Raw genomic sequence first — 15,489 nt, 5'->3', positions numbered from 1 at the left:
ATGCGTCCACATTGTGTTATGTTTCTAATACAGAAATAAAGCATCATAGTAATAAGTGAACTGGGAACAAATTAGTCTTTTTTTTTGTGTGTGTGTTTATTTATAAAAATAAAAGCAACAATGAGGTAAACTTACATATACAATAATACCGAGAAGCAAACATGTTTAACGTGATTTTACATTAGGGATAGCAAGTGTTTTAGCACAATGTTTTACGTCACATTTTAGGTATGGAAGGTTATGAAAAATTAAATGAAATGCTTGACTTTTGACAACACTAGCAAGGAAAAGAAAGCATCTTGTCACCATGGTTTCTTTCTCTTGTCACTCGTTTTCATGGAGACATTCAAACAGATGACGAAATGTCATGTAAATATATTCAGTAAAAAAAAAAAAAAATAACATACGTAAGACCAACAAAACCACCAGCAACGTAACAGTCACGTTACCCTCAAGCCAGACACAATCACAATGCAGACGGTCATCAAACACACAAAAACAAATTTAAAAATAATAATACTCTTGTGCTAGGGAACTTTCACATTCTTATTTTTGGTGTATTTTTTTTGACAAAAACAAAAAAAGTGCGCTTGCAGGAGTTAGGAACAGCAATTCAATTTAATTTAATTTTTCCTTTTTTTTTATTTATATATATATATTTATTTATTTATTTATTTATTTATTTTTATTTGGATTGTTCATCAAATCTGTGATAGGCCAACCTAGCAGCATTTGCCTTCTCAAGACTTTTGTAATGTTTGTTGCATTCGTTTAGCAGTTAACTGTATTTCCAAAAATTGTTGAATTAAAATGAATTTGTTCATTTATCTTTCATTGATCATATTATATAACTGGCTAATTGATACTGTATAATGTATTACAAATATTCTAGTAAAAATATTGGTAAAGCAAATTGTTTGATACAGTGTATAATGGATTGATGTAATTGGATCGAATGACTACTTGCATGTGTTTCTAATGTGCAGATGGAAAGTGGGCCGGTCACATGCTTCAACCAGGGCCCGCCCCCGCGCTGCTGTAGGTGGCCTTGGCGCGGGTGGAGCGTGAGCCGCTGCGTCCGACGGGGAGGAAGGGGCTGGCCTCGGAAGTAACCACGATGCTGGGGATGCGACTTAGCACGCTTCTGCTCGCGTGCGCGTCGGCCGAGTCGGCGCTCTGTCGGCGGACAAAAATGGTAAGATTGATAAAGTTGACGTTCATCCACGTCGTCGCGTTTCCTGATACTCACGTTCGGAATGCTGCCGCGTTCGCTGACGCCAATCATGGAAATATCCGTGTCAAAAGACGTCTGCACAAAAGACAACACAAACGAACGCGTGAGAATTGACGTTGAACCCAAACAAACGCTGACATCGTCGACGCGGTATTTATCGCCGTCTGACCCTCTCGAAGATTCCCGAGTCGTGGTTCTTCATTTTCCCCTTGAAGCTGGACGACGGTTTGAACTCGGGGAATTCTGCCGTGTCCCTGCTGATGTCGCTGGACACCTGGCGGCTGGCGGGCCGAGAGCTCAGACTGGGCAGGTCCGCCTCCGTGTCGGTTAAACCCTGGCCGGGAAACACAAAACACTCGGAAAATATGCCATATGTGACCTCACTAGTCTAAACATGACATTCGGATTCATATTTACATTTGTGGAATATGAAGCAAAATCCATCCGTTTTTATCCATCATCTCAGGGGGCGGCCATTTTGCCACGCGATGTCATCGCAGTTGCTCGGGGCTCAGGCAACGGCCAATCACAGCTCGCCTGTTTTTCTGAAGTTGAGCTGTGATTGGTTGTCACCTGTGATGTCGTTTTCACTTGACAGCAACTGGCAAAATGGCCGCCTACCTGATATTGACAAAAGCTTCTGGATGTTGGTGCTTAAATCATAATCCACTAACGCCATATTAGACTAGTGGGGCTGCATAGAACATATTATTGTCAAGAAATTTTTTTTGTGTTGACGTCCCCTTTAACTCATTGACTGGCAGCCATTTTGACCTTCGCTGCCGGCTGTTTTCCTGGATTTTGACTGATTTTGCAAGACCCCCCAGAATATTGTATTCCAATGCTATAAAAACATGGAACCTACCAAAACAAAGATTAGAGTCTCTTCTTTCATCAGGGAAAAAAAAAGTATATTTCTATCGGTTTACGTTTTACAGGAATTAGCATTAGAATATAGCTAAGTTTCATCATTAGGCCCAGGTTGATCTCTTATACTCTGCTGCCACCTGCTGGCCGTTTTTGTAATAACTACCATTGCTTCAACCGTTCTCTGCCGTAGAGAGGCTGCATCAAAGCCTCCTGTATGCTCTAGCATTAAAAAAAAAAAACATAAAAACGTATAAATACGTCTTTGGGACACTTAACACATTTAAAATAGAACATATTCATACATTTTTGGGTGCAAATGAGTTCAAGAACATCCAATAACGTGTCTTCGGGGGCGCTGCGCTGCGGCGGACTCACCGATTCGCTGTCGGAGGCCGAGGAGAGGCGACTTTTGCTGAGTCGTCGAAAGTGCGCGCCGGTGTCGGAGGTCTGGCTGGTGACGGTGGAACGCCGCGTGGACACGAAACTGCTGCTGGCCGAGCGAAGGTCCATCGGGCGCACGCACAGGAGAGTGCCGAGGCACGGGATGTACTTGGCCAACGCCACCCTGGACGACCAACATGGCGCACAAGTGAAACTATCGTTGCCATGCCGCTCGCGTGGGAGCGCGGTTGATGAAGTTCCACCACCAACTTAGTATCATTTTCCTTTTGTGAATTGATATCGAGTTTAGCTGTAAGTTGTCTTAGACTGACAAAGTGGTTCGTTTGCTACGAGCTGTATATGTCTCATCTGTACGTATACCGCATCGTTAGTCTGCTCGCGAGGTGGGAGGCACAAGATGGCCGCCCTGTGACTTCAACGGCTTGCACTGGCGTTGATGGGCTATCCAGTCATATATACAGGTCAGTGGTTCCCGCCACTGTTGTGACTAGACCTGCGACCCCAAGCAGGATAAACACGATAAAAAAAAAAAAAAAATTGATTTCACTTTGATTGCTTCTGTGTAAAATGGCACTGAGATCCCACCATCGTGCCGCCGTTTAATCATCAAAGTGATGATGATGATGATGATAATGCTTTAAACCTTTTTCATCATGCAATGATGTGCCTCGCACTGACTTAGCATATGTCGTCTATTAGCGTGTGCGTTTGTCTCCAGCCCAGTTAACATTTAGGTCAACTGAGCGGAACGCCTGAAAGTGTTGACATTAATTTCGCCAACAAACATTTTTCACCAAACTAAAACTAGACTAAAACCCTCATTAGTAAACAATAACTGGGACTAATAAATCAGTACGTGTTTTCGTCGACCAATGAAGACGAGACGAAAATGTACTTCACTTCATGAAAACAAATCTTTGGACATTTTAGTTCATCAACAAAAGCGAGATGAAAATTATTTTCTTCTCTGCTAATCTGTCACTGTGACTTAAGGTTTAAAAAAGGAAGAAAAAAAAGGAAATTATAGTTATAACGTAAGATTAATCCATCAGCTAGAACATTCCAACAATAATGTAAGTCCGACTGCTAGCTAATGCTAGCTAACTTACTAGCTAAGCTCTTAGCATGCAGCCATAGTAGCCACTTGTTGATATCCTGTAATTGTTTGTGTGTGAAATTGTTTTTCATCAAAAAGAGGAGAGAAAATTCTATGTGAAATACTTTTAGATCCAAAACATTCAAACTAATCTGCTGACAAAAAAATAAAATAATAAAAAATACTGGTGTTAAATGATTGTCCTGACTAAAATGTTGACAGTTTTTGTTTGACTAAAACTAGATGAATAAAATGATGTTCCTTGGACTAAAATAAAGATTAAAATGCTACATTTATAGTCGACTAAAAATGGACTAAATAAAAACAGGAGGTTGACTATAATAAAAAAAAAACTAACAAGTGTGATTGAAACTGGACTAAAACTGAGACTATCTTAAGTTAAAAAATGGCGGATAAAATTAACACTAGTTGACATGTTTTGGGGGATCAAGTAGGCAGAGACTGGCGTTGCTGTCATAAAGCGAATATCACGATACGATATTATCACGATATGAATGTCACGATACGATAATTATCACGATATTGTGGGGAGGTTGGCGGCACAAAAAAAGGTCACAATATTGTAAGAAATGAGCTCATACTAAAAAAAAACTAAAAAAAACCACAATATTGTGCTTTTGTACATTACAGCAATGGAAAATATTCTAAAATATTAGAAATACTATATATATATAAAAATATAAATATGATATATATATTGAGGCACTTCGTCTGACCATTAGTGGAGATTTGAAACATAGAAGGGTCAAAACATGCCTTGTAAAAATTAAACCGCACTAAAAAAAATAGCCACCAGAGGGTGCTAGAACTGCACAAATGGAAATCAACCCGCCTTTTTTTTAACAAATGTGCTGCTTTTAATTAATATCGTGACATGACGACGACGACGACATATTGTGGAAGTTATATCGCGATATTGCCGATATCGTTACATCCCGAGTCATGTGTTGAATGCGGTCGAACCAAATCGATCAATGTGCCTGATTATCGTTCTTCTACCGACCTGTACTTGGGGTGCGTGATGGCGTAGATGATGGGGTTGTGGATGGCCGAGGCCTTGGCGATGACGGCGGGCACCGAGTTCATGTAGGGCGTCAACATGTCAGCGTACCTTCACAAAAGACAACAACACCTGTTCATTCTTTTTTTTGTTTTTTTTTGTTAAATGCACGAGCAAAAAAGTTTGCACGGCAGCGCGTCGCTTTTTACCCGGCAAAGGCGGTGAGGGCCACGGTGGAGTACGGCGACCAGGACACCACGTAGAGCAGGATGACGATCAGCGCGATCTTGGCCATCTTCCACTCGTTCTGCAGCCGGTGGAAGGACTTGGCGCTGGAATCGCGAGAAACCGCGTGGGCGTGCATCCCGCTGCCGCTCATCTTGCCCACGGCCCTAAAACACACGGAAAAAAAATATAATAAATATACGACTAAATTGTTCATTCACAAAAGCGTTTGACACTTCATCTGAATTAAAAGGAGTGCGGACACATCCATCCATCCATTTTGTGAACCGCTTTGCTCCTCACAAAGGTCGCGCGGGGTGCCGGAGCCTATCCCAGCTGGCTATGGGAAGTAGGCGGGGCACACCCTGAACTGGTTGCCAGCCAATTGCAGGGCAGTGTGGACCATTTGTGATAAATAAATAAACTTCAAGTCAAAATCCTTGAAGAATGCACTTTTAACCTACAGTAGACTAAGTGTAAATATTTAATGTAAAAAAAAAAAAAAAGTTGATGTTGGAGAGGCATATTTAAAAAAAAATACAACAATGTTGAATTGTTTATTTATTTATATATTTATTTATTTATTTATTATATTTAAAAAATAAAATATTCAATTAAATTTATAAATGCACATATTTGGGTGTATTTTTATCCAATAAATAAATAAATAAATAAATAAATAAAACATTTTATGTAAAAGAAGGCATATTTTAAAAAAGTTACAATGTTGAATTATTTATTTATTAACTATTCTATTAAAAAAATAAAATATTCAATTTTATTTATAAACTTACATATTTGAATGTATTTTTGTACAAATAAAATAATAAATAAATAAAATATTTAATGTAAAAAAATTGACGTTAAAAAAAATACAATGTTGAATTATTTATTGATTGATTTATTAAATATTCTATTTAAAAAATAAAATATTCACTTTTATTTATAAACTTGCATAATATTTGAATGTATTTTTTACAAATAAATAAATAAATACATAAATAAATATATAAATAAAACAAATATTTAATGTAAAAAAATACGTTAGGGAGAGGCATATATTTTTTTTAAATACAACAATGTTGAATTAATTAATTATTTACTTATTTATTAAATATTCTATTAAAAAAATAAAATATTCTGTTTTATTTATAAACTTGCATAACATTACATGCATAACTTACATATATTAATAACTTTCTAGTTTTAATCTAATTGCTTAAATAATAAATAAATAAATAAAACTTTAAAAAATGTCTATAGGAAACCCTTGTGGAAAAGTATAAATGTGCTTTGCTCATGATTTTGAAACATATATTGTGTAGTTTTAAGTGACATATTGAAATGTGAATATTTGAAATGAGACACGCGCAGGCGATGCAAACAAACACAAATGGGCGTGGCCTACTGACTTGTTGGTCTTGCGTATGGCTCTGAAGATGAAGACGTAACAGTAGACGATGACGAGGAGCGGCAGGAAGAAGACGAAGACGAACAGCAGCATGGTGTACGCTCGCACCGACGGCGTGAACGTCATGTAGTCCCACGTGCACGACGTCAGCAGACCCTCGGGCACGTACGCGCCTGCCGCACACGCAAACGTGCGCAAACGTTGACAAACGTGCACAGATGTCAACGTGGAGAGAAATATTAGCAAACAATGTTCAAGCTTGTCCTTTTTGTCCATTTTTTCCCAAAATTTTTATATTGTGTACATTTTGTCCATTTAACAATTTTGGTCAACATTGTCAATATTTTTCCATTTTGAAATTTTTTGTCAATTTTGTGCAGTTTATCAATTTTGTGCAAATTGCCTATTATGCCGATTAGATTGTTCCATTTTTTTCCAATGTTGTGATTCAGCATCTCAGAAGTCACTTCTTTTTCTTCCTTTTTTTTTGTGATTTTTCTCAATTTTTTTTTTTTTTTTTGTCAGTCGGCCAGTGATTTTGACAATTTTACTATTTTTGTCTATTTTGTGCAAATTGTCAAGTTTACCAATCTTGCCAAGATAGAACAACCATTTTTTCCGATAATTTTTTATATATATTTGGTGCCCCCCCAACATCCCCCATTTTGTCATATTTTTCGTCAATTTTGTGCATAGTTGAATTTTTTGCTGATTTGATTTTGACAATTTTGCCATTAATATGATTCTTGCAGTTTTGCAATTTTTTTCAATTTTGTGCAGTTGTGTCCCTTTTGTTTTTCTGTTTGGTAAACTTTTCGGTCAATTTTGTCTATTTTGCCCATTTTTCCCAGTACAGTATTGGGAATATTATTTTGTATCTTCGTCCAGTCTGTGCTATAGCCTACAATTTTTTCCCAATTTTTTTTTACATTGTGTACGTTTTGTCCATTTAGCAATTTTGGGCAACATTGTCAATTTTTTTTTTACATTTTGAAAATTTTGGGCAATTTTGTGCTGTTTGTCAATTTTGTGCAAATTGCCTATTATACCGATTAGATTGTTCCATTTTTTTCCAATGTAATTCAGGTCAGTTTTTTCTTTTTTTTGGGGGGGTTATTTTTCTCATCTTTATTTTATTTTATTTTTTTTTGTCCATATGGTCAGTTTGCCCTTTTGATTTGGCCAATTTGACTAATTTTGGCAATTCTTCCTAATATTTTCCATTTTTGCGATTTTTGTCAATTTTGTCTATTTTGTGCAAATTGTCAAGTTTGCCAATCTTGCCAAGATAGAACAACCATTTTTTTTCCTATAATTTTTTTTTTATATATATTTGGGTTTTTTATGTTTCTTTTCTGCGCGCGCGCATGACGCGTGTGCTCACTCCATCCGAAGAAGGGCGGCAAGCTCCACCCCAGCGAGTACGCCCACGCGGCCGCCAGGATGACGAGGGCCCGTTTCCGCGACAACACGCCGATGGAGGTCAGGGGTCGCGTGATGACGAAGTAGCGGTCCACGGCGATCACCGTCAGCGTGATCATGGAGCAGATGCCGAAGAGCGCGCCGCAGAACGCGTACAGCTCGCACGCTGCCACACGCACACGCGTGTCAAAACCGAGCCACGTTAACTTCAGAACAACAACAAACAAATTAAAAAACGCCACCAATATTTTCACTGTTTTTGTTGAAATCTTTTCCACAATTTTGTCCAATTTTCATTTTGTAAAAATTGTACCCATTTTTATGCATTCTGTCAGTTGTGTACATTTACTCATTTGTTCGTCTATATGTCCGGAAGCTTATTGCATTCACTTGAAAAAAAAAAAAAATCCTGTTTTTCTGACAAAATTTTTGGGGAGCTTTTTTTTGAGTAATTTTTTTTCTGTTTTTTTTTTTTTTTTCTGTTTTACTTAATATTTTTTTCTGTTATAAAAAAAATATATATTCCGAAAAACAGGGAACACAATTATTCAAAAAATATATAATTACTCAGAAAAACAAATAAAAAGATAATAAAAAAAAAAAACAGAAAAAAAATGATTCAAAAAAAAAGAGCACCAACTTCTGTCTTTCGGAGTTTTTTTTGTTTTTTTTTATATGACTGGATAGCTGATAGCCCATACACAAGCCGTTGAAGTCACGGGGCGGCCATCTTGTTACTCCCACCTCGCGAGCAGACTTCAAGTCACTTGGAGTTCAGAGGTTTAAAAAAAAAAAAACTCAGAAAAACAGAAGTTGGTGCTCTGTTTTTTGGATTTTTTTTTCGTTTTTTTTTTTGAATAATGTTTTTCCCCCTGTTTTTCTGAGTAATTTTTCTTCCTGTTTTTCTGAATAATTTTTTCCTTGTTTTTCGGAATATTTTTTTATGACAGAAAAAAAAAATCAGTAATACAGAAGAAACAAATATTAAGTAAAACAGAAAAAAAAAATCAGAAAAAAAGGGAAAAAAATACTCAAAAAAACAAAGCTCCACAAAAAATATTAGTCAGAAAAACAGGAGATTTTTTTTCTCTTTTTCAAGTGAATGTAATTGGCTTCCATATATATGTGCCCATGCAGACAATGTCTGGTGATGATTCCAGCGCGTGCGTACCTTTCTCGCCAAAGATCCACCTCTTGTGCATGCTGCTGGTGAAGAAGACGGGCGCCTGCGTGACGCACATCAGCAGGTCAGTGACGGCCAAATTGATGATGAACATGTTGGCCGGCGTGCGCAGGCTGCGGCTCCTGAACACAGAACGGGTCATCGTGCGTGCGTGTTAATAATCGGGTCACGTGGCTGATCACTATATCAAAATAAAATGGCATTTCCATTTAAGTCTTTTTTTTTATTTTATTTTTTTATCAGTTTTCTGCTTCCAACTTGTGGAGGATGACAAAATGTTCAGACTTGCAAAGTGTACACGATGCCACGCACTTCCGGGTTTCAACATGTCAGCGCCGTTTCCGGCCACTGCGGGCCGCGTTTCGACGTTTTGATTGTTGCTCCCCCAACTCGACACGATGTGTGCAAATTGACCTAAATTCGATCGATGGGCGTCTGCTGAGTGCTGCAATCAATAACGAGTCACTTCAAAGGATTGTGGGAAAATGTCTGCCGGGTGAAAGATCGGCCACGGCGGCATCTGCGTCCATCAAAACTGGCAAGTCTCGCAACGGACGGCTGATTTTTGCTATAAAACACCACATTACCCAGGATTCTCTGCTTTCACCTCGAAGTGGACTACAACATGAATCCATTTGGGCTTTGGAATGGAATAGATTGGTCCACAGTCAATCACAGGGCACCTCGAGACAAATAATGGATTGGTCGCCACTTGATGTCAGGACACACTGACAAAACAACGGACGTTCTCTTTTCATCTTTGACTGTTGCCAAGGCGATGAATTGGGAGCCAAACCCATCCGAGCAAATGAATGACGTCATTGTGTCGCCGTGACCATATTTGGTCGCGCGGCACCCACCTGCTGAAAGCGTAGATGACCAGGAAGTTGCCGATCAAGCCGGTGATGCCGATGGCGAGGATGACGGAGCCGATGGTGTAGTGGGCGTGGTCGGGCACGTCCACGGTGGGGAACGGGGGAGGGGCCCGCGGCGCCATCGCCGCCTGCTGGACAAGAGGGAGAATTGGACGACGTACTTTGACTGAGCAACATGAAATCTGGTGGACGTGTCTAACATGAGTCGACCCACAAAAAAAAGCCAAAAAGAAGTCACGCCCAAAAAGACACACGGTGTTGACTATTTTTGTTTGAATTAACCGTCACAGGGACATCTTGACCATTTCCAAGGGGTCCTTAAAAGATCAACAAAGTCCTCAAGATTTTGTCCGATTGCGATTAAATTTGAACCACCCAAACCTAGCAGATAGACAACGCCACATTGCAACGGATTTTAGTTTATTTTTTTGTCAGTTTGTCTGAGCAGAACATGACAACAAACTTTGATGACTCGTTTTTAAAATTCAGCCCCTGAAGCCAGTTTCCTTGGACACAAAAAAAAACAACATTGGTTGACATGTCTATCATGAGTAGACCCACAAAAAAGTCTCAAGAAGCCACGCCCAAAAAGACACAGGATGTCTGCCTGTTGAGTTTTTGGAACACGACCGCTTTACGGTTTTTCATCACTTTGCAAGAGTTTTGGGATTTTCAGATACCCAGCGAACTGCGTCGCCAGTATGTAACGCCTTGTGAGGATCAAACTTGGTTATGAGGATGAAAACGTATTAGTCGGAGTATTAAGCATATCATGAGTATGAAAGGTGTTATTCTAATGAGCGTCTTGCTTGCTTATTTATCCGTAGATGAATGCAAATGAGGCGCCCCTTCATTACGATTCGGCGCGGCGGGAAGCCTTCACGTTAGCCCGTCTGGCGAATCAGCAGCGAGCTGCCTCATTAATGAATTCCTTTCCGAGTGCCGAATGATGAATGTCTCCGCCGTCGCTATCTTTGCACCTTTAATTCAGGCGCTCGTCTCTTAATGGTCTCCATGTCAACGGCGTTGAGCAAAAGATGGAGGCCGGACAGAGGAGAACAAGTTTAATAACAAAACAAAACTAAAAACACTTTGCGATGAGAGTGGCCATTTCCCAGAATTCCCATTTGGGAACGTCAAAGGATGAGGACAAAAATGATAAGAACTTTCCCCAAAACAAAGTTGATGGTGCGAGTGTGGCTCATTGCTTGGTGTCGTGTTTAATTCTTCTGATAAAAACAGTTTCACGTCTTCCATGTCATTGCCATTGTTATGAAGAGGAGATCAGTTTGTGTTGACGTTGAGAGATTTGTTGTGCATGCAGCAGCATCCACACTCGTGAAATAGGTCACCGAAGTTTCCCTTCATGCGATCAATATGTTCCGCAGACCTCGCTCTCATCCACCGATTGTCGATAACATCACGCATGTCTTTGATATTAAGCTTTTTAACTCATTCACTGCCAATGACGACTATAGACGTCAAAAATCCAAAATCCAATTGGATTTTTGTTGTTGTTGTTTATTTAGAATGTATTTAAAGAGGAATTCAAAAACCAGTGCCACCACTAATTCTGATTAATATTGGAATCAAGGTTATTTTAACTCATTCACTGCCAATGACGACTATAGACGTCAAAAATCCAAGCAAACAGCCAGTGCAAATTTTGACAAGAAATTGGAATTTAATTTTAATTATTCATTGTTTTCATTTATAGTTATTAATCATTGTCGTTATGAATAACAACGATGACAACAATTTCATTGCTAAGTGCTACCATCGTGCGTAGAACGGATTCCTGTTACCCTACAACACGGGCGTTGACGTTCTTGTGATCGGTCTTGGTCTTACTGAGACCACATACAAAAGTCCATTTTAGTCGACTAAAATTGCTCTTTAAAATTGGATGAAAGCTAAAATACAATCAGGTGACTGAGTTATGACTACGGCTTGAATTACATTTAGTCAGAAGACTATAACTAAAACTAAATTATTTTTTTTTATATTAAAATTTGAATTTTAAATTTTCTTTTCTTTTTTTTTTCCAAAATTAACACTGGCTGTTTGCTTGGATTTTGACGTCTATAGTTGTCATTGGCAGTGAATGAGTTAAACATGTCAATTCAATGTTGGGGCGCCAATCAAAACATCGTGTTTATTTCTGAGACACGTGACGTAACCAGGCAGACCTTATAGTGCTCGCAACACACAATCTGGTGTCATCGTTTTTGTTCAACACGTGTAAAGTTCGCCTTGTTTATCAGCCGATGGAAACGCTGCCGTTTGTTGATAACTTTCATCTCGTTCATTTTTTTCCCTCGTCCGCGCCGGCGTGACGTCAGCAAGCAGGCGAGCGTTAAACGAGGCTCATTTCTGGATGCGGTTCGGAAGCGCAAAAGTTGGACTCACCGTGGATGAGGCTTCGGCGGCGGTTTGCAGCTCCGAAAGCCGGTACGCGTCCGCGGGAGGGAGCGAGCCGGTGAAGGTGGCGGTGGTCCAGCTGGAGTGGGTCCCGCCGGTGCCGTTGCGGGTGATGAAGGTGTGGTGGCGCGCGGCGCTCATCGTCTCTTTTCTCTTTTCTCTTTTCTCTTTTCTCTTTTCTCCTCCTGTCGCCAACTGCACAATCAACACGTACAAGGACATGGACGACTTACACGTCAACTCATTTCTTGACCACATTCAAACTATTCCAACTTCAAGCCATCATGTGGACTAGAACCAATATTTTCAAAATAAAAGACAAAATTCAGCTTTTTTTTTTTCTCCAAGTTACATTTTCTGCATTTTTGAACGATTACATTAATATCATTATTATTATTAGCATTATAACTCCAAACTATACTCAGCTTATTCTAATTCCCCAAATGTTCCGAATAAAAGACACAACATTCAGAATTGTTGACATATTACCTACACTGTAAATAAAAATTTTAATTTAATAGATTTTATTTATTATAGATTTACATTTTTTTTTCTGTGTTTTAAAAATATTTTACAGTAATTTACTGGCGCCCCAGCTGCCGGAAAATAACATTTATTTATTTTTGTATTTTATTTTATTTTTTTTTTACGTTTTTTTTTTTTTTTTACGTTTTTTTTTACGTTTTATTTATTTATTTATTTATTTCTTTACGTTTTTTGTTTTGTTTTTTTTTACGTTTTTTTTACGTTGTTTTTTTTTTTTTTTCAGTGTAATTCCACATTTTTTGACCGATTCAAAAATCAGTCCACATTCAACAATTCAGGCCATTCCCTTTACAAAATATAGAAAAAGGCAAAAAAAAAAAAAATAATAAAAATAAATAAGCTACATGAAGTCAACATTTTTGCATTTTCATATCCAAATTCTGCATATCTTCACTAATTCAACACATTCCAAATTCAAAGTGATTAATCGATCTTTCCACATCATTTGTCAGCATTCCACATGTTTCCACATGTCACTTTTTTTTTTCACGGTTCAAAATGTATTTCATCTTGCTCGGTCTTTGTTCATAAATGTATCAAATAAAAAAAAAATAGTAAAATAAATAAATACAATAAAATAAATATGACCCTATATATCAGTCAGCCCTACTTTACAGAAACTTTACACTAGATGCAAATCAAAAAAACATTTTTTGTTGTTGTTGACGTTGACTTTACCTGAAGAGGACGAATTGAAGAGAATAACTTTCCAAATGTGGGGTTTAAAAAAAAGAAAGGAAAAAAAAGAGAGTTGTTTTTAGTCCAGTACTTGTCCACCAAGTTGACTGACAAAGACAAACGTCATCTTCACGACCACAACAAGACAAGACAGGAATCCTTCACTGCAAGAGCGCTTCACCTCCTCTCAGGTGAACCTTATATAGGGGACGACACACACATGCAAACACGCACATACACAATGGGGGTGTGTGTGGGTCGCTGTGTCAATGCAGCAGAGGACATTAGGAGACGAGGGCACAACAAAAAGCTGGAATCAAACCAAAGCAAAGTGAACGAGCGGACGCTTCATTAGGTACACCTTTTTAATGTGGTCCAATAATCAGACATGACATCATCAAACATGTTTTGGCCTTCCAAAAAGGCACCGACAACGAAATATATTATGTAACAGGTGCATCTCAATACATTTTTAACAAAAAAACTATTTCATTTATTCACACAGTGAAACATTTGTTGATTTTATTTTTCAGGATTTTGAGCCAGAATTCATCATGTTTTTGTTTTTTGTTTTTAAAAAAAATAATTTTACATTTTAGAATTTCGAAATAAGAAATGAATTTCAGCCTGACATGATACTCAGAGTAGGAAAATACTTTTGAAAAAGCCCAAAATGTCTCCGTGCTAAATTGATTCTGTAACATGCTGGCGATGGCGCGACAATGAGCGTCATGTATCCTATTTGGTCGCCATGGTAACCGCGTGGAGAGGAACGTTAGGACGCTGAGTGATTGACAGCTGCGAGACGCACACACCTGAAGGTCAAATTATTATTATTATTATTATTATTATTGTGATGTGCACTCAAGTAATTCCAGCTAAAGGTGTCGGGATTATAACCAGACACCAGCGGAGGTTGGCCAATAGAGGGCGCACCGCACCATTCATCACAATGAAATGAGAACAAGATGAAGTTAAAATACTTCAAAATATGTATGGGTCATTTTTAAAAAAAATATATAATTGGACCATAATGGACATTGAACTTCATTTTGGAAATTAATGAATTTTACTGAACTGAGTCTTTGAATTTTGACGGTTGTAAAAGATAATAAATGTTCGGGGGGTTCAAAATTAATATTTTCCCACACTTTTAATGCCAAAATGTTTTTCTCATTATGTGTCCCAAATTGAAATTTTCTTTTTTTTTCTTCTATTTTTTCTCTCCTGTTGTATACCTTTTCCATGAATGAAAATTAACATATACATTTGAGCTTTTCTTTTAAAATATTTATATTTATTCTGATTATTATTATTTTAAATTATTATTCATTTATTTTTATTTTTTTAACATGTCACTGAAGTTGTCTTTAGCGTCACTGGAAGGTTGTGTTGCCGCAACACACCGTCGGGATCTTATGATCTCAATTTCCAAGATGTGGCAGCCATTTTGCATTCACACAATACCAGGCGGGCAAAATAGATCATTTTATTTCTGAGCTATGAAGTTGTGATTTTTTTTCTGAACATTTTTTGTGACCTTATTGTTATTTTATGCACGGATTTATGCACTCTTATTTGCAGATTTTGAAGTGCATGAAAATTGAGTACATGGTTGCTAGGCAACCATGGAAGCTATTATTCCAGTTGGCTGTGGGGTCCTCATCATTTATTTTTATTTTTTTTAATGAGTGTCTCATTATTATTATGAAAATGAGTTACTGTCACTCAGTTTTAGCTGGTAGCATAACCGCCGTGTGAGCAAAAAGTCGATGTTAAGTTTGTCCGATTTGTACAAAAAGAAGTTTGTTGATGCTCCACTTCTGACAACATAAACTTTGGAATTCAATTCAGCCATGAACGGCCTTCATATAAAGATTTTTTTGTTGTTGTCTCGCTTGTGTTGCGTCCATTGTTGAGTGACATCCGCATTGACCTTTTCCCAACCCGCCTCCATCGACCCAAATCTCCCGCCATTTATCCGCAGCCGCTCATTTTGTTAAAAGGCGAGCGAGCGAGCGACAGACCCGGCCGGCGACCCCTCCAAAGTGGGTCGACGTACGTGAGCGTGCGTGTTTCCATTCAGGTGGAAGTGGAACGAGTGA

The 15,489-nt window shown here is 38.2% G+C and overlaps 1 protein-coding gene across 4 annotated transcripts; it reads right to left on the bottom strand.

Annotated features, from left to right (window-relative positions):
* Nucleotides 1-85: 85 nt before the first annotated feature.
* Nucleotides 86-13,568, bottom strand: LOC144001268 (melanopsin-A-like). 4 transcript variants are annotated; one of them, XM_077495452.1, is made up of 12 exons: nucleotides 13,385-13,568; nucleotides 12,149-12,355; nucleotides 9,725-9,870; nucleotides 8,853-8,986; nucleotides 7,644-7,847; nucleotides 6,261-6,432; nucleotides 4,833-5,015; nucleotides 4,627-4,734; nucleotides 2,480-2,669; nucleotides 1,404-1,568; nucleotides 1,250-1,309; nucleotides 86-1,176 (listed from the first exon to the last, which is right to left on the bottom strand). In XM_077495452.1, the coding sequence occupies exons 2-12, from the start codon at nucleotides 12,299-12,301 to the stop codon at nucleotides 1,012-1,014; spliced, it is 1,680 nt and encodes a 559-aa protein (XP_077351578.1). In that variant the 5' UTR covers nucleotides 12,302-12,355; nucleotides 13,385-13,568; the 3' UTR covers nucleotides 86-1,011. The 4 variants fall into 4 exon arrangements, with proteins under 4 accessions (XP_077351578.1, XP_077351579.1, XP_077351580.1 ...); XM_077495453.1 differs by having other exon boundaries at nucleotides 9,725-9,867; XM_077495454.1 differs by lacking the exons at nucleotides 9,725-9,870; nucleotides 12,149-12,355; nucleotides 13,385-13,568 and adding an exon at nucleotides 9,177-9,620.
* Between the last annotated feature and the right edge of the window lie 1,921 nt (nucleotides 13,569-15,489).

Source organism: Festucalex cinctus, chromosome 14 (assembly GCF_051991245.1).
Source record: "Festucalex cinctus isolate MCC-2025b chromosome 14, RoL_Fcin_1.0, whole genome shotgun sequence".
NCBI classification, from domain to species: domain Eukaryota; kingdom Metazoa; phylum Chordata; class Actinopteri; order Syngnathiformes; family Syngnathidae; genus Festucalex; species Festucalex cinctus.
The sequence above is the reverse complement of the archived record's forward strand: the minus strand, read 5'-3'. Positions and strand labels throughout refer to the sequence as shown.